Below are 20593 nucleotides of genomic sequence, written 5' to 3' on the forward strand. Positions count from 1 at the left end.
GTGAAAAAAAGGTGTACAAGACCTTTTTAGTCTGCAAACAACATAAAGCTTTGCATATTGAAAATGGTAAGACCTCAAATGTTGGTATAAGAAAAGGCATGTCCACAAAAGTAGCAGCAAGGTATAATAATAATAATAATAATAATAATAATAATAATAATAATAATAATAATAATAATTCAGCAAATTCTAAGAACTGCAAAACACAGCTGCAAAAGCTTTTTTTTGTCATGTTAAGTGGTGGTGAGTCATCTGCCCTACCCATCTGCAAAAACACACAACAAAAATAAAACAACCTGATAGGTTAAGCCAAAAGCACCATTTGAAAACGTTACTGTCAAATCCGCTTGTATTTAGCACAGACTTGTAGTCGGAGTCCTCAAACCTCGAGACCAAGTCCCTATCATTCGAGTCCGAGTCCTTGAAACAAACTCATCAATTTTCATTCAACTAGTGGTAGTAGTGAGGGAACAGTTTACCTAACGAACATTGTCCGATATCCCTCAGGAAAAATGCACAAATAATAAAAATACAAAAAATGATTTATTTTTTCTGGCTAGATTATTCTTATTTGCAGGCCTTTTTCAACTTGTCTGGCACTATATCTTCGTTTGGAATTGCAATACTGTTTGAATGTACCTGAAGTTTATAGATAAGCTTTAAGTTCAAGTTTGTGGAAGTTGTTTTTCACTTTGATAGAAGCCGTAATCTGGACTATAGAGCCGGCGTAGTGTTAGAAAGTGGTACATCGTCAGAATGTGGTATGCGTACCACAACCTGACTCTTGTAAACGGCAGAGTGGTACGATGTCATATTTTGGTACATGTGCAATCAATTGCGATCCGATGGGTGTTTTGCTACTGTCTAAAGAGGTACATTTACCATTAACTACATTATTGTTTTGCAAACTTAAACTGGCAACAGACAGTTCATTTCTCTAAAAAGAAAAACAATTCACGAGAAATTCACCGCAAAGTTGCACAAGAAAATAAAAAATGTACAAGACCCAATGTATTGCATATGAAATATTTGCATACTATTTTCTTAAATGGTAGAATACATTAAAAATGACAAAAGACTGGAAAATATGATACATTCAATTAAAAAAGATGTTAACGGCATAACGTACCATATTTACCATATGACTGCGCGAGCAAGCACAGTGTACCACTTTTTAACGCGTACCTGAAAATAACACTACACTGGTAAGAAATGAAAGTTACTTTCACCTTTGACTATAGCATCTACCTTGACTTCAGGTAAAACCTGCCAATCTGATTTAGGACATTGCCAGAAATGTACACACTGTGAATTTAGTATTATTTGTATTATTTATTTTGCAAAATAGAAACGTTATGTTTCACTTTCGCTGCTACTGCGCATGTGCAAGACGGGTTTGGGTGCTCGCATTTCTGAACGCGCACAGCCTGGCTTCAGCCCATTAAACAGATGGGATGAACGGCATTGTTGATGTGCCAGTATCACGTGAGAGGGGCAAATGAAATGCACATCACCCAGAAGAAGGGAAGTGCAATTCATTACTAAGAGACTGAGGGTTCAGCGAGCAAGCGAACACTGTTAACCGGCCGCCCCTAGCATTTCCCCTTTGTGTAGGCTCATGAGGTTGACGCTGCACAGCGTATTGTTAATGTGTTTTTCTCGCATCCATAATAAATCATTTTCATTCGTTTGTGTTTTCACTAAACTCAATTAAATTACGTATTTTTTCAAGTCAGGTTTTAGAAATGTATTTCTACAGTGCTTAGAACACGGTTTAAAGTAGTAAAGAGAAATAAGTACTTACTTGTTTATTGTGCCGACATCATTTATTCCTTACAGAACTTGCAAAAGAGGAAAAAAAAAAAACTGGGTTTGCGATAGCTGCAATAGGGTTTGTTTAGGGGTGTGTGTCACAGCCATTTGGATTTGAGTGGGGTGGGGGGTTGTGTACGCTGCAACCTACCTCGCTTTCAATTTCTTATTCTTACCATGATTGGCTGCAAAGACAACAGGGCTAACCAACGATTGGATAATGTTTTGATGGGTGGGTTTTTATTGTGCATAGATTTCCTAGTAACTGTAATATTATTTGTGTAATAGAAAATTTTAAAAAAAGGACTTGTCGTTAATATCTCCGAGTCACGGAGCCCAAATGTTAGAGTCCAAGTCCGAGTCACACAAGGTAGAGTCCGAGTCAGAGTCACGAAAAATGCGACTCGAGGCCTACAAGTCTGATTTAGCACCATGTTGGTTGTGCGGATGGTGATTAGAACTGGTTCAGAAGCTGCCGGAGGTACGGTGCCTTGGAGAGCTCCCGTCTCACTCTGGACAATTTGTGTAACACTGGGCAAGCCAAGGACACACACTGCACCTGGCGCTCAACACAGCCTGTACAGTTCTTGCATATCTGAAATGGAAAAAAAAGCATTCATTTAATACATAAGCTTTGTAAACCGTTTCACGACCTGGGCCATCGAACAACTTAAAATACGGTATTTAAGTAAATGTGTTTTGCACAGGTGTTACTGGTAGGGTACAGAAACCAGAGAAGTGCTTGATCAATTGTACTACAACACTGACACCATCTGAATCTTTAATCTCCAGCTGGTTATTATACTGCGTTGAAATCACATACTGACTGGATGACAGATTTTAAAGCTGCAGAGTGTTACTGTACATTTCCTGAATTTGCTGAGCAATTAACAGCTAAGAAAATAAAAGGAGACGTTATTACACTAAAATATGAAAATCACACACCCTGCTAATTCCAGGATACTAACATTAACTGAATAAATGTGTTTGGATGTACTTTCCATAAAATATCATTTCTCTTCCCATGCCGCTGCAGTGTCTTGGGGGAGAACGTGGCCTAGGTATTCTAGGTATTTTTGTTTTTGTAGTGCTCTTCCCCAGACTCGGGAAGGACTGTCGGCTCTTACCCTGAGCAGCTGCTCCTGCCGGTGCTCCCACTCACGGATCTCCTGCAGCAGAACGAGCCCCACGTGCTGCGGCTGACTGCGGCATCGGCTGCAGATTCCCAGCTGGGTGAGTTCGTCACACACCGGGCAGTGCAGAGTGGTGAAGTACTGAGAGATCGTCCCCTTGCGACCAGCTTCACCATTCCCTGCCATTGAAGATGCTTTCTGGATCTGGATGGTTAGAAAAAAAAAAAAACACCCCCCAAAGAAACTTGAAAGAGATACAATTTTATAAATAATTCCAAAAACTGAATGAAACACATTCAACTGGTATGGATTTATATACATGAAAATGCTATTTAAGCATAAAAAGGGGTCATCCTGTGCATTTATCACAATTCAAAAGTTCTTTATATTAGCTATATTAGAACTCTGTTAAAAGATAAGAAAGGGATTTAACAAAAAGACCACAAGATGGCAGCAGTGTAGCGCTACTGGCTACCAACAAGTCAAATCTGTCACATTTTTCACAATTGTATATGGATTGTGTGACAACAGCTGCTGATACTGCTACTGAATTCCAATTGAAAACACACTACCAACTAATGATGCAACTGCTTTCCATGAATGGTATGTTAGTATACCGGTATTGTCATTTTGAATGTTGGGATTGTGGCTTCATTGCACATGTCAAAATGTTTAAATGTTTTAAAGTCTGTCAATGTAAAGCTTTAAAATCCCAGCACTGAGCTTCAGTACCATGTGCCCTATCCCCTGATCACACAAGAACATAAGAAAGTTTACAAAACGAGAGGAGGCCATTCAGCCCATCTTGCTCATTTGGTTGTTAGTAGCTTATTGATCCCAGAATCTCATCAAGCAGCTTCCTGAAGGATCCCAGGGTGTCAGCTTCAACAACATTACTGGGGAGTTGGTTCCAGACTCTCACAATTCTCTGTGTAAAAAAGTGCCTGCTATTTTCTGTTCTGATTGCCCCTTTATCTAATCTCCATTTGTGACCCCTGGTCCTTGTTTCTTTTTTCAGGTCAAAAAAGTCCCCTGGGTTAACATTGTCTATACCTTTTAGAATTTTGAATGCTTGAATCAGATCACTGCGTCTTTGTTCAAGACTGAATAGATTCATTTCTTTGAGCCTGACTGCATATGACATGCCTTTTAAACCCGGGATAATTCTGGTCATTCTTCTTTGCACTCTTTCTAGAGCAGCAATATCCTTTTTGTAACAAGGTGACCAGAACACAATATTCTAGATGCGGTCTTACTAATGCATTGTAAAGTTTTAACATTTCTTCCCTTGATTTAAATTCAACACTTTTCACAATATATCCGAGTATCTTGTTGGCCTTTTTTTATAGCTTCCCCACATTGTCTAGATGAAGACATTTTTGAGTCAACATAAACTCCTAGGTCTTTTTCATAGATTCCTTCTTTAATTTCAGTATCTCCCATATGATATTTATAATGCACATTTTTATCGCCTGCGTGCAGTACCTTACACTTTTCTCTATTAAATGTAATTTGCCATGTGTCTGCCCAGTTCTGAATGCTGTTTAGATAATTCTGAATGACCTTTGCTGCTGCAACAGTGTTTGCCACTCCTCCTATTTTTGTGTCGTCTGCAAATTAATAAGTTTGCTTACTATACCAGAATCTAAATCATTAATGTAGATTAGGAATAGCAAAGGACCTAATACTGATCCCTGTGGTACACCACTGGTTACCTCGCTCCATTTTGAGGTTTCTCCTCTAATCAGTACTTTCTGTTTGTCTGTGTGTGGGGTGTGGGGTGTGGGGTGGGGGGCATGTGAATAGTCCAGACCCAATGAGAAACTATCAGCATCTGTGGTTGCTAAGGAATTAACAAAAAAAACATGTCTACTGGTGCCAGAATTTAATGTTGCTGGCACTATATGAGGTACCCTGGCGCAGGTACTTTCTGTTTTCAGTGCTTTCTGTTTTCAGTACTTTCTGTTTTCTACATGTTAACCACTCCCTAATCCATGTGCATGCATTTACTTGAATCCCTACTGCCTTCAGTTTGAGGATTAATCTTTTATGCAGGACTTTGTCAAAAGCTTTCTGGAAATCTAAATAAACCATGTCATATGCTTTGTAATATCCATTGTCGATGTTGCATCCTCAAAAAAATCAAGCAGGTTAGTATACTCTGAAGTATACTGTCTGATAGTCTGAAGGCATATCATTTGCAGGCATTAGTTCGCTCTAATGCTCTCTATACTGGACAGGTATTTAAATAGCATGTGTTAATTGGAAAGGTTCTATCTGGGGGGGAAAAAAATAAAAAATAAATAGTATGTATTCTTAAACCCTAAAACCTTGCCAAATCATTTTCAAATATTTGCTTTTATGGTAAAATAGTGTTATAGTGTTAGAAATAAATGAAGAGTGGGCACTCAAGAATTGAGAGCTTACCCTGGGCAGCTGCTGGTACCAGCTGAAGACGTCAACCCCGATCAGGGTGAAGATTCTCTGCAGAGGCGGCAGGATCTGCTTGGTGATGTAGTAAGCAGCGTTGAGCCTCAGGCTGGAGTCCTGCAGAACCTCCAGGGGCCGCCGCACCAGCTGAATAAGAGGCACTCCTGGCATTCCATACACTATGACATAGGGGACCCTCTCGCCGACTCGGGGCTCTGAACGGCGGTCATAGGACAACATCCGCCTGGGGGGGGGGCAGGGAACCATTAGTGTCCCTACGGCTAAAACAAGCTTGGCTGTAAATCAAAATGGACTACAGTACTTGCTTTACAATACTGAATCAAATTAGACTGGCTGCAAGATGCTGTCACTTTGAAAACATTTTTTTTTGTGTTTGCCTACCACAGAATTAATTTTGTTTGCAGCTTGTCTCGTTTTGCAACTGTGCCATGCACCTTTAAAATATGGCACTGGTTTTGTAGTGTAGTTGCACATGACAAGAACGTTGCTGTGCTATTCCATATTCCTCCTTGATGATGCTGGTTTATTCATTCTTCTCTGTGAGTGACGATTGAGATGTGACCTACTGATCTTACACATCCCTCCACAGTGAAAACAGAAAACATCTAACAAACCACTGGTCAGTTCACACTTTGACTGACAGTGAACAATTGTAAGTTATTGTACAAGGAAAAAGCTCCTGTTAACTAGTTCGAAATTTGTACCACAACTGAAAAATGCAGAGAAATTGAGAGGTGGGTACCAGAAATGGTTTAAAAACACCACACCAAGCCACAATGTGCAACTTGTATGTGTACAGCAGTTGAGTCAGTGAGGAGCTGGTGAAGCTGTACCTTGTAACCTCGAGAGCTGGGACGCAGGCTCCAGGCCGATATGAATTGCTGCCTCGATACTCTTTAGCGAAGGTCAGGTCCTGCATGCTGGCCTTCCCCTCCAGGACCTTCAGACACTGTCTCTGAACATACTGCTTAATCTGGCTGATATCCCGGGTCTCAAACAGCAGCCTGACGGAGCGCTCAAGTATCTGCCAGGGATAATAGCAATGAAACAATGTGCACCGCATGCAAGATACATGGCAATGCACTCCCTAATGTATAATTATAAAGCAGGAAACCTATTACTAAAAATCAAATGCAATCATGATCATTTCTAGACAGGATTTGACATTATATCTGTGGATCAAGAGTTTCAGCATTAATGAAGCATTACCCAAAGCTGCAGGCATTACTGCTACGTAATAGCCTGAAGCTCAAGCTCATGTGTGAGATTTTATAATCGAAGCCAATGGCACAAGTCCTTTGTAAGTCCCCATGAGTTAAAAATAAAGATTCCGACAAGCTACAACTGTAACAAGGAGTTCTTTCAGACTGGATACCACAAATACTGCTAGGAAGGACTGTCTGCTTTTAAAATACTTGCAAGTTTTGATAACTTTAGATGACATGTACTTACATGCATTATTACAAAAAAATATATATATATATTTTTTTCCCATGCCTATTTGTTCACCTTGGCAACAGCAGGACAGGTATCTCTTCGAACCGTCTCGATCCCTTTAGCATCAAACACAGGATCCTTCTGGTCCAGACTTTCATACATGTAACCCATATACTTCTTCTTGGTTTGCAACACACAAGGCAAATACACCTGCACAAGTCCAATGGGGAAATCACACTTGTAAGTGAAGACTGAAATGTATATGTTGGCATATTCTACATTACTTTTACAAGTGTGGGCCCTATTCACAAAGTGTTAGCTCAAGAGTCTGTTTAATATCCCTACTGATGTCACTCTATGCTTATCATCACCCCACTAAAATGCTTGTCTGAGTGTTTACTGCAGCGCAAAAAAAACCCCCAGAAAAACACCACCACCAACATTTCATTTCTTGGGAGTGCTTTATTACGGAAGTCCTACGTAAGAGATCTACAGTCCCGCGTAAGAGATCTACAGTCCCGCGTAAGAGATCTACAGTCCCGCGTAAGAGATCCTAGGACGGTTCCGTACTTTATAGACTTTTGAGTATTCAGGATGTAAATGCCCAAAAAAGGTTTTGAATGCTAGTTTAAGGCTCTCATTCGGTTACCTTCTCAAACTTCAGTTTGACTGGTTTGGGATTGGTAGCAGTCACAGCCTCTGCAATCTCCTGCCCAATCTTGAACGCTTGTTCCTTGGTGGCCCCCTTCAGCAGCACAAACATGCTGGAAGAGGAAGGAAGGAAGGAAGGAAGAAAGAAAGATTAAAAGGAAAAGGTCTCATTTGATCTCCCTCCTGTACAGTTTGTCTTGGGCAAGTTAGTAGTATATGAATATTATCTGTGTTTAAAAACAGCTTTGTTGAGACCGGTTTTATTATTTTTGTTTAATAAACCATAAAAATGCACCCTCTGTAACATTATGGTGTGATGCAGTTGATAAAAATAAAAACAAACTCAAGTACAGCTTCACATAATGGGGTCTGGCTTTTTTTTTTTTTAAATCGGCTTCAGCTACTTAAATTTTAAAAAAAGTACCTTGCTGGCAGATCGTTGCAATAATATTAGTCAGCATATATCAATCAATCAAATTTATTTTGTATAGTGCCTTTCATGCCAAGGCATCCTAAAGCGCTTAAGTTATAAGCGCTGTGAGACAATACTGATATTTACTGATACTGTCAGACAATATCAACAATTTTAATACTAGCTATGCATAAAAAGCATCATTTTGAACATCCTACTGTTGCCTAGAAAATGCTGTTTTATAAACAAATCAATTTTAGAGTGACAGTCAACTCTGCCCGCAAGCCCAATAGAAACACAGCATTAACTGCAGGTATGCAGAGTCCACTGTAGACAACAACACAGCCATAGACCAGGGTAACACACTCAACTCCAAATGCATAGCATTTTCAGACATGTGGCTTTACTTGCATAACATCATGTTCGAGTACGCCACCACTACACATTTCAGGTACTTGAGTTCTCCAATTACTTTTTGGTTCCCATCGCTGTAGTCAGTGAGGTATCCAGGAGAGTGATTGACATTCTGAACTCAACTCACGATTAGCATGTTAATACTATTGATTAGCGCTTCTGCACTACCAAGTGGTAAATTTAATGTCCTTCCCACAGATCTAATTCAGAGTCATCAATCAAAGCCAGTGTGACAATGTAAATGGCATCAGGGATTTGACCTCTTTATTCCCATTCAAGTTTAGCAAGACAACTGATGCAGTGACACAGGTAACTCAAGTGCAGTTCAGCTATCTTGATCAACCAGAGTATGCGGTTTTACTTTTGCAATTGACTGTACGGCTAATTTTTGCGTATTGCTTTTCTCATATGCAGTGTTAATGTAGCTATCTGCATCAATCCCAATGGCATTTGCTAGAGGGCAAAGTGACAGCTATTTCTGGAGCTGTAACACTGTCTTGCATGGGTTTTCAAAAGACAATACATACTGCAGATGTTCTTGTTTGTCTCTTTCAGGCAGTTTCCGCCAGAATGAAGAATTCTTAAGGCTCAATTCACACAGTAACAAATGTGTCAGCTAAGAGCACATTACCTGTCAGTGTCTCCATAGACAACGTGGGCTCCCCACTTCTTAGTATCGTTAACCAGCTTGATGGCACGCTCTAGTGTCTCCCTGGCTTTGTGAACAATGCTGTCACCAACCTGCAGAAACAAAGACGTGTATATAAAAATGAGTTTGCCACAGGCTCCATAATAAGTAATCACTGTAGAAAAATGTAATTCAATGCACTACCGTCCAAGACTGGTGGGTATTGGTGTACATTACTGTTGGTCTCCAGATGTCTGAAGTGTGACACACAGACAGCTTGTTTTTTTTCTTCTATGCAGAATGTGGTCAGGTTCTAACTGATTAATTGTCAATTAGACCTGGAGCTGGCTATGCTCTCTGTCCCTGCACCAAGACAGCTGCTGTTTGGGTGCTTCATTGCTTTTGTATTTTGTTGAACTATTTTGTATAATTTTTGTCATTAAAAAAAAAAAGTGCTGTAAAAACTGCAATGTCCTGCGTCTGCTATTACCACCGCTTGCACTTACCGCAACGCTACCCTTCCACATGGTGTCTAAAAATACACAAATGACTGGCCATTGAGCTCATTCACCAGTTGCATGCCAGATTACACCTATTCAGCAAGAGCTTGTATTGCTTGGTGTCACCAGGAAACACTTCCACAGCATACTCTGCTGCACGTGACCACAGGCAGACTGTCTATAAAAGTTTGCTTGGAGGAACTTGAGTGACCAGAAAGAATTAAGTTACAAATTCAGGAACTGCAGCCAGAGATGTGAAAAATACCACCAAGCTTCGGGATAGATTGGAGTTTCCCCGAGAACTTCATAATTCCAAAAAAGTACTGAAAGTAATTTCAAGTGATCGGGGAAGATAGGAAACCACATCTTACAGGTACTATTTTAAACTAGGCTTGCTACTGTTCGATTTTAATCAGTAAAGCTCGTTAAACATTGAATCCCCCAGAAATTTATATACGATAAACGTCGGTAAAACCACTCGCTATTTCTTTTTTCTTACCAAAAATAATAATATAAGAAATCTAGTTTGTGTAGTTTTTATACTTGATGTCTGTCCCGTCTCCGTTCCGCTCTGAATGGCTAGGGGTCGCTGTCAGTCAAATCAGTAGTTCCTTAATAGACTAGTGTAGTTTCACCGTCACTCATTGGCTGAATCAGTGATAGAATGCTCTCATTCATTTAAATGACTGTGAATCATCAGACCGACTGTGCACTTTCATTTGCCATCTATAGTCATTCAAAGCGCCTACTTTGAAATTAGCGGGTTAAGGTGTAGGTAAGCGTTTGCTATTATAGGTATATACGGTGACAGTTACTAGTTTGATTTGAAAATGGGGCGCAAGAGGAAAACACTTAATGAGTACTGTGCACAACCCTGATCGACGGCTGAAGTCTCCGCTGCAGGATAAAGCGGGCCAGTCTGCCTTGCCTCCAAGGAGTCCAGCTGTGCTTAAGGAGAGGGGCGGAGCTCGGAATAAGTGCATGTTACTTCTGTTCAACTCTAATGTTTTGTTCTGTCTGTGCGTATTGTTTTTACTTGTAAATGTATGCTATAAAGGTCTGTGTAATACACTTTATATGCTAAGTTTTCTACAGTTTATTTGAGACATTTTTTTTTTATTTGTGTAGGATCTATATCTACAAGGTATAGCTTCGCTGTGACCAAATGTTATTTCAATTAGCATGTTGGTAACCATGGTTTTGTTCCATGTAGAATATGATAAAGGGGTTTCTCTAAATGAGACGTTTCTCAATGGCATAAAAAGTCTCTTTTTTTTAACATAAAGGTAAAGTTCAAAAAAAAAAAAAAGGTAAATTCTCTCAAAAATAAACGTCGATATTAAATAATCGATTTGGCAAAAAAATAAAAATGGAATAGTAGCAAGCCTAGTTATGACTTATAGGGATGCGGACACTGCAAAAACAGCACACCTTGTTTACAGAGGGATTTTAAAAGCTCTGCAAGTAACTTGTTGGGGGGAAACAAAAAAACGCAGTCGTAGCTAATGAGTTAATGTCTGAGTTAAGTTGAAATGCTTAGGGAAAGGAAAATGTATGAGATTTATCAAGACAAACACTGTAGGCTAACTTCTCCTTAAATCAACCTACTGAGTTGTGTGTTAATTGTTTTGTATGTTTAACAGATTTAATTTAAAAATAAAAATACAAAAAATGACATAAATGGCATTTTGGTTTAAAGACTTTGTGACGAATCTATCCCATGGGGTGTTTCTCTCTCACCTCGACACTCGACATTCTCCCAGAGATGCGAGCAGAAGTGTAATTGAACGTGGCATTGGCTTTGAGCTTGAGACCCAACTGGCGAGCGTCCAGCATGCGTGTGACGGCTTTGTCGTGCTTGTAGGCCTTCATGGACTGCTTCACCATGACCCTGGTCTTGATAATCTCATCTAGCATTGTGGGCAGCACACCCTTCCTCACAGACGGCTGTGCATAAGCAGGGGAGAAAAAGAACAAACCATAAAAGAAAAAGCAGGGAAGACCAAAATCATGTTGCTATTTGCAGATTACTGTATATATTGTATAGTATTATGTACTGTACACTATGGTCTGTTTGCTAGGACAGTACAAGAGAACTGTGTGTGTTCTATACAATGGATCTTATCCAAGGTTCTTCAGGTCACAAACATTATACACAAAGAGAGTGTTATGTATCAGTTCAATTAAATTCATGTTGGCAAAGATTGGTTTTCTGTTTGGAAATAGTAATTGCTTTTATTCTGGATCTTCTACCATACTTGTTTGACTAGGTAATATTTAGATTTGCCCCAGCGTTTACCTTAAGTATTATGGGAATGCATGCTGTGTGTTATATGGAAAGCTAGCCATTATGAACTACTGGAAGCTTTTGATTGGCTCTTAATACTGTGCAATAAGTGGGACGCTTCCTCTAATTTCACTGATCTGTTCCAGTCAATTCAAATAAGTGGGTATAGCTTGAGCAACGGTAGTGGGACAGCTCTCTTTAAAAATTTAAAAAATTGCCCTGGAGCAAAAGGTTTTCCTTCCAAACTACTATTTTCACAGGATAGCAATGATTCTGTCAAGGGAAGCCTTTATGATTGTTTACTGAAACTGAACAGCTGAGAGATTTCATTTGTCACACACAGCAACAAAGGATCCTGTTACCTTCACAAATGCAATCCCACTGGGAGAGACAGTGATGTCATTGCGGAGCAGGTACAGCAGATCTGGAGGGACCCTCAAAGAGGTGCAGCCAAATTTGAACTCATCGTTGCTGAAACGCACAAAGAGTAATAAAAGACTGAACTGGAATTATTTTCTCCTCTGTGGACAGGTTTAGGACTACAATTGGTACAGATGCCATTCTTAAATACTTAGCAAAATATTAAAAAAATCTGAATAAACACATCTTATATGTACTACAAGTTACAGGAATGTTTTGTGCAAGAAACTGAATCTATTTATAAATAAGGTAGCTTTTCTCATTTAAAAAATAAATAAACATATACAGGGTATTAAATAAATGGATGGAGAAACCATTTCAGAGTGTTGTGTTTCTCTTACCTCCCAAGGTGCTCCACGTGGCCCAGGCAGGTGGAGAAGCAGTAGTTGTAGGCTATGACAATGGAGGGGTACAGGGACTGGAAATCGAGCACTACCACAGAGTTGCTGTAGAAGCGAGACTCAGGCTCCATGACCAGTGGGATGCACTGAGGGGATCTCATCTGAACTTGCTGCTGTGGGCTGGTAGTGACGGGGATATAGTTCATGGGCTTAGCGACCCGCAACATCATCGACTCAACCCGGTACTGGAAGACAGGCAGGGCAACAGGTCACGTGTTAAACAGGCTGCCCTCACTCACAGGGCTGCACGAGGGGCAATACCTGGTACATATGTAAGATACATGTATCCTATCACACATCGTGAAATGGCTCAGTGCTTTTCATCAGCCAGCTTGTAAGACATGATCAGCTAGTTTCACCGACACCACCCAACACTAATCTAGGACTACTGTACCTAAACTAACATTAGGTAGTCCAAGATTAGTGCTAAATCTCGGTCTGTGAAACAAGTTGTATATCTTCAAAAAACATTATACACGTATGTTGCAAGAACCCCCTCCCCCATTTAACTGTCCAGTGTATTTATTAAAGAGAACAAGCCTGACCTGAGACCCTCTCGTGAGCACATGATAGAATTGGATCCCAAACAGCCTGGCCAGTTCACTGGTCCTGCCGATCAGGTCATGCTGCTTCAACAGCTGCAGGGTCCCACGCACACGGCTGATGTAGTGATCCACCACCTTCCACCTGGCAAAAAGAAGGGACCACACCGGTTCACAGCCACCACGGACTCAAATCTGTCTGTTCATGGTACACCGTAGTAAGAAACATGCTTCAATATTCAGAATCTCATAAAGACTTTATCCTCAAAGTTGTAAATGATGAGTTATATAAAGAAATTCCCCCCGTTTAAGTATAAAATAAATATATTTAATTATTTATAGACTGTTAAAAGCAACTGTATTATCTGCATACAACTTCCTGTACTTAACTGTTAAGGGCTTACGATAAGTTCACTATGCCTTCAAGGCCCATCCTAGGCTGGATTCTGCTCAAATCATGTATTAAAAAGGCCAACGTCTTTAGTGTTTCTCCAACACACACACACACAACTAAAACTCATGGTAGCCTTGTTATTATTATTATTATTATTATTTATTTCTTAGCAGACGCCCTTATCCAGGGCGATTTACAGTCGTAAACAAAAATATATTTCAAGGATCACAGTACAAGTAATAATACAATTAAGAGCAAGATAAATACAATGACTTTGGTTCTAGCAACTACAAGTATGTCAAAATACGATTCAATAACGGAGCAGATAAGTGTCAGTGATAGTTACATCAGGATATAATTAAATACAAAATACTACAGATTAAATAACACTTGACAGATTACAGTACTCTAAAGTACAGGATTAAATGCAGTAAAATAGGGGGCAGATAAGAGCAAGTAAAGCGCATTTAAGGAAGAGTGATAAGTGTCCAGAGGGAAAAGGAGTTCTACAGGTGCTGTCTGAAGAGGTGAGTCTTGAGGAGGCGCCGGAAGGTGGTCAAGGACTGGGCAGCCCTGACATCTGTAGGAAGGTCATTCCACCACCGCGGGGCGAGGGTGGAGAAGGAGCGGGCTCTGGAGGCAGGGAAGCGTAAAGGAGGTAGAGCCAGTCTTCTAGTGCAGGAGGAGCGGAGAGGTTGAGTGGGGGTGTAGGGAGAGATGAGGGTCTGGAGGTAGCTGGGTGCAGTCTGGTCAAGGCATCTGTAGGCTAGTACAAGAGTCTTGAACTGGATGCGAGCGGTGATTGGGAGCCAGTGGAGTGAGCGGAGCAGTGGATGAGCTGGAGAGGACGGGTGGAGGATGCAGGGAGGCCAGCCAGGAGGGAGTTGCAGTAGTCTAGGCGGGAGAGTACCAGGTGCTGGACCAGGAGCTGGGTGGTGTAGTTGGTGAGGAAGGGTCGGATTCTTCGTATGTTGCTCAGGAAGAAATCGGCAAGTGCGTGCCAGAGTGGATATGTGCTGGGAATAAGACAGGCAGGGGTCCAGGGTGACTCCTGGACCCCTGCCTCTCTTGTCATCTAAAGTGATATTAATTTCAATAAACTCAACCTGTACAGGTCAGTCTTGCTGTTGAACCAGTCAGAGAGAACGCGGGGAGTGTAGAGGGGGAAACGCTGGTGCAGAGCATGGAAGGCCACATTTTCAAAGCTGTAGCTCGTCATCATCACCTACACAAACACACAAGCCAGTTAATTATTTGCGCCACTTGGTGTAGCTCGTCATCATCACCTACACAAACAGACAAGCCAGTTAATTATTTGCGCCACTTGGGTGCTTTAAACTTTTGAGTTAAAGTCACAAGGACATAATGACCGATTTGAATGTAAACAATAAGTATGCATTAGTAAAGAGAAGTCTGCTATTCCATACCAAGTAGTCCATTAAACAGTGCCCTGCCTCTGACGTTCGTTGTTAAATCAAGTCATACCTCAGTCTTCATCATCCTCCAGACGTTGAGCACAATTCGTCCAATGATGTTGATCTCCGGCACGGTGTCGCCATCATACTCATCCCACTCAGCAGAAAAATGACCTGATAAAATAAGGGGCAAGTGGTATTTTTAGAGAAGTGTAAAGTTTTTGTTTTTTTTAATGTAGATGCCAACCACTCTGTTCTTCAAATAGCCAACACAAACATTTTGGGGGTTGGATCTGTAAGGGCTGAAAACTTTCTTCTTTCAACAGAATCAGCAGTCTGGCAATTAAATGAAAAAAGAGAACATGCCCTGTTAATGGCCAGGCTTTTCTGATCCTTCATCATCACTTCATACTTAAAAAAAAAAAAAAAAAGAAAAAAAAAAGCTGCTTGAAGGTTGTACACTCCGCCTTAACGATAAGCAAAAAAATAGTCACACAACAAGGAGACAGAATTCAACTTCCAATGTTACCGTCCAATGTCTGTACACATGGCACCTTAGTTGCAACTGATTCCTGATTAAAACAAAACATTAGGTGAGCACTAAAGCACTACATCTTATTTAAGAAAAAAAATAAACTAATGAAGATGCAGACTTCCACTACAAATAAACTTGATGTGAATACGGCAGGAGAATCAAAAAAAGATCACAAAAAGCCAAGTCTCAGCAGGATTTTGCTCATTACTAAACTTCATGCCCAAAGGGGGCTGAGTGCACAACAATGAACAAACACCTGGGTGCAAAGGATCCAGAAGCTCTGAAGCATGAGAGGAATGTCAGAGCTACTCCTGAGACAGACAGAGGCAGCAGAGGCTAATTTGTTTGAAGAGATGAATACTTGAGGCTAGATACTTGTGAGCATACTGTATATACTCACTTGTTTAAAAAAAAAAAAAAAAAAAAAAAGACAGCCTTGTAGCTCATGCTGGGCACAGGAACAAAAGATTATCAGGACTGATTGGTCTCATTCCAGAGATGACACCTTTTGCTTTAATGCTGGAAACTGCAGTTGGATCGCAGCAGTGGTTCAAGCAAACACCTTCCAGGTCAGGAAACAAATCTTTTTTTTTTTTTTTTCAGGTAACCGTTCAAGCAACTGACATTAAGCAGTTCTTACCAGGTTGTCGGTTTAGATTTTGCCGTTTGAACTTTGCTCATAAAAACATGCTGAAACTACCAGGTGCTTCAATGCTTTCCAGAAAAAAAAGTTGCCTTCAGGTAACTTCATTGCCTTTATAAACAATAAAACCCTATGTTCTAACTTTGTTGATTTTTAATAACCCTGTTGGGTTTCTACTGGTATGCAGTTTAAAACACTATTTAGTCAAAAAGGTACTTTCCATTAAAGTAAAAAATGAGCATTGTCCTTTCACTGCCTCTCTCGACCCCTCAACCGCCCCCCTCAAAACCCCCTCCCCCTCCCCAGCCTTACCTGGGACTCGTGAAAGCTGCTGGCAGAGATCCACACTGACAGCGGAGGCTCTTTGCAGGAGGTAACCCCAGGAGTGCATCTGAACCTCATATCCCAGCAGGATGTCAGGGTCAAACCTGTGAGAAAAGCAGGGTTACTGTTTAATGTCACAGCTCACAGACCATACCGTTTAAACAAGAATGCACAGATAACAGTAGCAATGTATTTATTTGAATGTCCTCTCCCTGTCGTTCAATCTGTGTGTAAAGAGGATTTCAGATGCTGCTCTTCAATTCTAGTTGTCAGCCATTTAAATATTATTATTATTATTATTATTTATTTCTTAGCAGACGCCCTTATCCAGGGCGACTTACAATTGTTACAAGATATCACATTATACATTATTTCACATATCACATTATTTTACATACAATTACCCATTTTTACAGTTGGGTTTTTACTGGAGCAATCTAGGTAAAGTACCTTGCTCAAGGGTACAACAGCAGTGTCCCCCACTGGGGATTGAACCCACAACCCTCCGGTCAAGAGTCCAGAGCCCTAACCACTACTCCACACTGCTGCCCAAATATGTAACACAGGCTTATCCGGCCAGGGTGTCTTTCTGTTCATAACCGTCTGTGCCTTTTGCTGAACACCAACCAAGCTTCCTTTTTGTATTGCTGGCCATACAGAGTAGGTGTTCACTAGCTGCCACATATTAATGAAGACTGTTTGGATGGCGTAGATTGTGTTTCTATAGCTGGCAACTACAGTACAACCGAAGGGCAAATTCTGAAAACTGGTCAAAGCACTAAAAATTTAGACACTTACTCTTAATGTAAGTGGTTCTAAAACGTAAAGAAAAATCACACTAAAAAGAAGAAAACTGTAGTTAAGAGCCGTCAGCAAGTTTAAAAAAAAAAATTGCAATGTAAAGCCTTCAAAACAGACAGCACATCTATATAAAAAAGAAGCGCTTTGAAAAAGACAGTGAGAAAATGCAAGGCCAATATACAAAATGTTTCTGTTTCTGATGAAAATCTCAGTTCTGCTCCTGATTGTATTACGGTGCATAGTAAGGATGAAGAACAATATGCATACAGGAAAAAAAAAAAAAATTGACGAACCTTCTCACAATGCGGACAACTTCTTGAAATAGCTGCTTCTCATCAGTAGTGTAGGTAACTTGCAATCCGGTGACGCCAGACCTTACAAGCAGGGGTGCTGTGACTCTTGAACCTACAGATATGAAACAGTTTAATACACATCGAATATTTAGTTATTTTTAAACCTGCACAGCGATATAGATGGCTGGTCCTTCCATACACGTGGTCTTCCATACAAATTCCAAATGAACTTGTTGGGTTGATCATTAAGTGACCAGATTGGTAACGTTTCACACAAGTTCCATGCTTAGGACGGTTGAAATGCTGGCCACCTTGCCCGAAAGAGCTGTAGTCTTTGTCCACCACGATAGCCCCACAGAGCTCTGTGTTATCCGTGTCGGGCAGCAGTGCATCAGACGTGATGCAGTAGAATAAGGCACATATAGGATCAAAGTCAGGGTCAGGCTCCAGGTCCCTTCTAGTGCTGGCGTGTAGCTCCATGCTCAACAGAGTCAGGTGCTGTACCTGCAGGTTACAAAAAGAACAGAGACTCACTACTGTCAAAACATACCCCAGAACAGCACCCGCAGACTCCGGCATGACCGCACTGCTAAAAAGCTGACCCGCTTTCTGGAAGCAGCCATTCTTTTTTGTATCATTTCACCCAAAGTATTTTTTTTAGCTAGACTCTCCTTACACATGTCATGGTAACAGCTATAAAATGCACTGAATTTGTTTCTAGGAGTATTTAAGTCTTACTCCAAACTAATTCAACAAGGGTATGAACGTATGCAGTACCAGGATTAGAAACGCAAACTAGCAGAATGGTAAAACCTACAAATGATTAAAATAGACTGCTCACATCACTGACACCTAATCACGAAATGTTACAGAATAGAGACTGTATTTCGTGTCCTTATACTGTACATATTAGACAGACGTGATATCCTCATTAATGATTATTCAGCCGTTAAGCATGACTGTCATGCTTAAGGTCAGTAGATCTGAGGAATCTGAAAGACTGAATTATTAAAATGGAGCTTGGTACCTCATGCAGTGCTTTTGCATCCTGAAGGTTCTGCAGACTGACTTTAAAACCATAAGAATTGTTGATGGACGGTCCTTCAATTTCCGAGGATTCTTTCTTTGGAACATTCAACGTAGCAAATTGATTCTGAAGGACAAAAGCAATGAATGTCACCAGAGGAGACTCAAACTGCATTTTTGCTGGTGGAATCAAAGTCGGCTTTTATAGTTCTTGCTAGCCCAAGAGGGTTATGTGTAGCAATATAAAACTGTACATTGAAGTTAGAATATTATTATAGGAACAGTGGATAGAAGAAAAAGAATGACCTTGATTTGTGTTGTTAGGAGTACACTTTTTAGAGTGTTAGCTTTGCTGCCCCTTCGCTGGCTCAGCTTCTGTGATCTAGACTCTGGGTAAAAAACAGAAAGATTGTGACTAACGGACATATAATTACAGTCACGGACAAAAGTACCGTCATGAACAAATATTTGAAATTGCATCAGTGATTTATTATTGTTAAACTGCCAGAAATTGTATATTTTTGTTTTTGTCATATTAATTAGAAACTAATGTTCACAAAATGCTTGTATTTAACATGTTTACTTGAATTATCTTATATGAAGTGTAGGGTGTCAATACTTTTGTCTGTGACTGTAGAGTCATGGAATCTCTTAAAATGATGTATACTGGTTTCCCGACATGTCTGCCAATTAGTCTGATTATAATACTGTGTGCGTGAAATTCAGGAGAAGTCATCTACATATCTAAAGGAGTGAATCTACAAAAATCTTTGTCAATGAATACTTGTTGTCTCTGAGGGTTAAGAATTGAAGCCTTTTTAAGGTATTGAGGAGGATGGGGACCTACCGGTTGTTATTGGGGTGGAACAGAGTGGTTCGGATGGCCCCTCACTTTTCCTTCTCTGGTGTACTGGCGTGCTGTGGAGCTGGGTGGGGTTACCTTTCCCAGCAGCCCCTGGTTTGTGTGAAAGTGTGCACGGACTCAGCAGCTGCTTGTCTTGTCTTCTCTGTGTCAATTGGGAACCTTGGCTTGAAAGGAGGGCATCTTTACGGGTTTCAAGGAGTTTGGGGGATCTCAACTCAAATCTTTTCCCTGTCTCCTCTCCCTCGTCAGAATCCCTGCTGCTGGATTCGGGCGAAGTCATCTGCTGCCAGGAGGGGAGAACAGGGAAATCAGGAGAGCTGTAGTTTCCACAGTAGTCCTCATCTTCCTCCCCTGTTTCTCCACAAGCTTCCAAGGGCTGGGATCCGTAGTCTCCAGTCTCGGATGACTTGACAGGTGATACTTGTAGAATCAGTGAAAGATCACCTCTTTCCATCCCAGGATGTACTGTTGCCAAATGTGAGGATGTTTCGGCATCCACTGCTATGTTACTATGGACCTCAGCTCCCTTGACTGGCTCTTCTGCGGAGGCCACTGAAACACCTATGTACTGAACTGGCAGCTCAGCCTTGTTCTTCTCCTTTCCCCCTCTCTGGCAACGATCATACTCCTTCTTGGCCTGCACCCACAGCTGGACCCGCTGGTGGCTGGGCGCACTCTTGCAGGGCATGACAACCACCTTCTGATCGTTGGTGGATGCCAGATGCTGATCCTTGTCTCCCCTCACAGAGTCAAAAGGGTCACCTCTGTTGGTGGTGGGAGAGCCAAGCTCGGTCATCACTGAGAACGCGGTCTTCCAGAATTGCAAACCTTCCAAGGAGAAATCCCCTTCAAAATCTGACAGCTTGTCTGCTAGCTTGGTCTCCACTGTCAGCACACGCCCTCCGATCTCCCTGAAGAGAATGAGACAGGCTTTCAAACCGCAGGTCAATTTATTTTTGCACTCAGACAGAAAAAATACATGTGCTACATCTATGGTGATATGTTAAAAGCAAGCTACACTACACAGTCATTTAATTCCCACAAATATAAAATACACAAAAGACATATCCTTTAGTAATGATTAATATTTAGTAAATGGCATAATTTGCAAAATCAACATTATCTTTTATGAACTGTGCGACTACAAGGTCCAATAGTGGCCACAAAATAAAGGACTACGGCCATACTGGCAAGTGTGATAAAGAGCAA

General features: G+C 40.8%; 1 protein-coding gene across 3 annotated transcripts in view; it reads right to left on the reverse strand.

Annotated features, from left to right (window-relative positions):
- Positions 1-326: 326 nt before the first annotated feature.
- Positions 327-20593, reverse strand: part of LOC117411060 (DNA polymerase zeta catalytic subunit-like) — a 60811-nt gene continuing 40544 nt past the window's right edge. For all 3 annotated transcript variants that reach the window (XM_059025832.1, XM_059025830.1, XM_059025833.1), the window contains 19 exons: positions 19367-20295; positions 18826-18908; positions 18521-18646; positions 17805-17997; positions 17494-17605; positions 16388-16503; positions 14968-15071; positions 14589-14707; positions 13092-13233; positions 12487-12731; positions 12088-12196; positions 11179-11385; positions 8942-9051; positions 7483-7597; positions 6906-7043; positions 6230-6420; positions 5373-5619; positions 2940-3149; positions 327-2407 (listed from right to left, as the gene is read on the reverse strand). In XM_059025832.1, coding sequence (XP_058881815.1) covers positions 2267-2407; positions 2940-3149; positions 5373-5619; positions 6230-6420; positions 6906-7043; positions 7483-7597; positions 8942-9051; positions 11179-11385; positions 12088-12196; positions 12487-12731; positions 13092-13233; positions 14589-14707; positions 14968-15071; positions 16388-16503; positions 17494-17605; positions 17805-17997; positions 18521-18646; positions 18826-18908; positions 19367-20295 — 3637 coding nt within the window. In that variant the 3' untranslated portion in view covers positions 327-2266. The remainder of the gene's footprint in view (positions 2408-2939; positions 3150-5372; positions 5620-6229; positions 6421-6905; positions 7044-7482; positions 7598-8941; positions 9052-11178; positions 11386-12087; positions 12197-12486; positions 12732-13091; positions 13234-14588; positions 14708-14967; positions 15072-16387; positions 16504-17493; positions 17606-17804; positions 17998-18520; positions 18647-18825; positions 18909-19366; positions 20296-20593) is intronic.

The sequence above is a fragment of the Acipenser ruthenus genome, chromosome 6 (genome assembly GCF_902713425.1).
Source record: "Acipenser ruthenus chromosome 6, fAciRut3.2 maternal haplotype, whole genome shotgun sequence".
NCBI lineage: Eukaryota > Metazoa > Chordata > Actinopteri > Acipenseriformes > Acipenseridae > Acipenser > Acipenser ruthenus.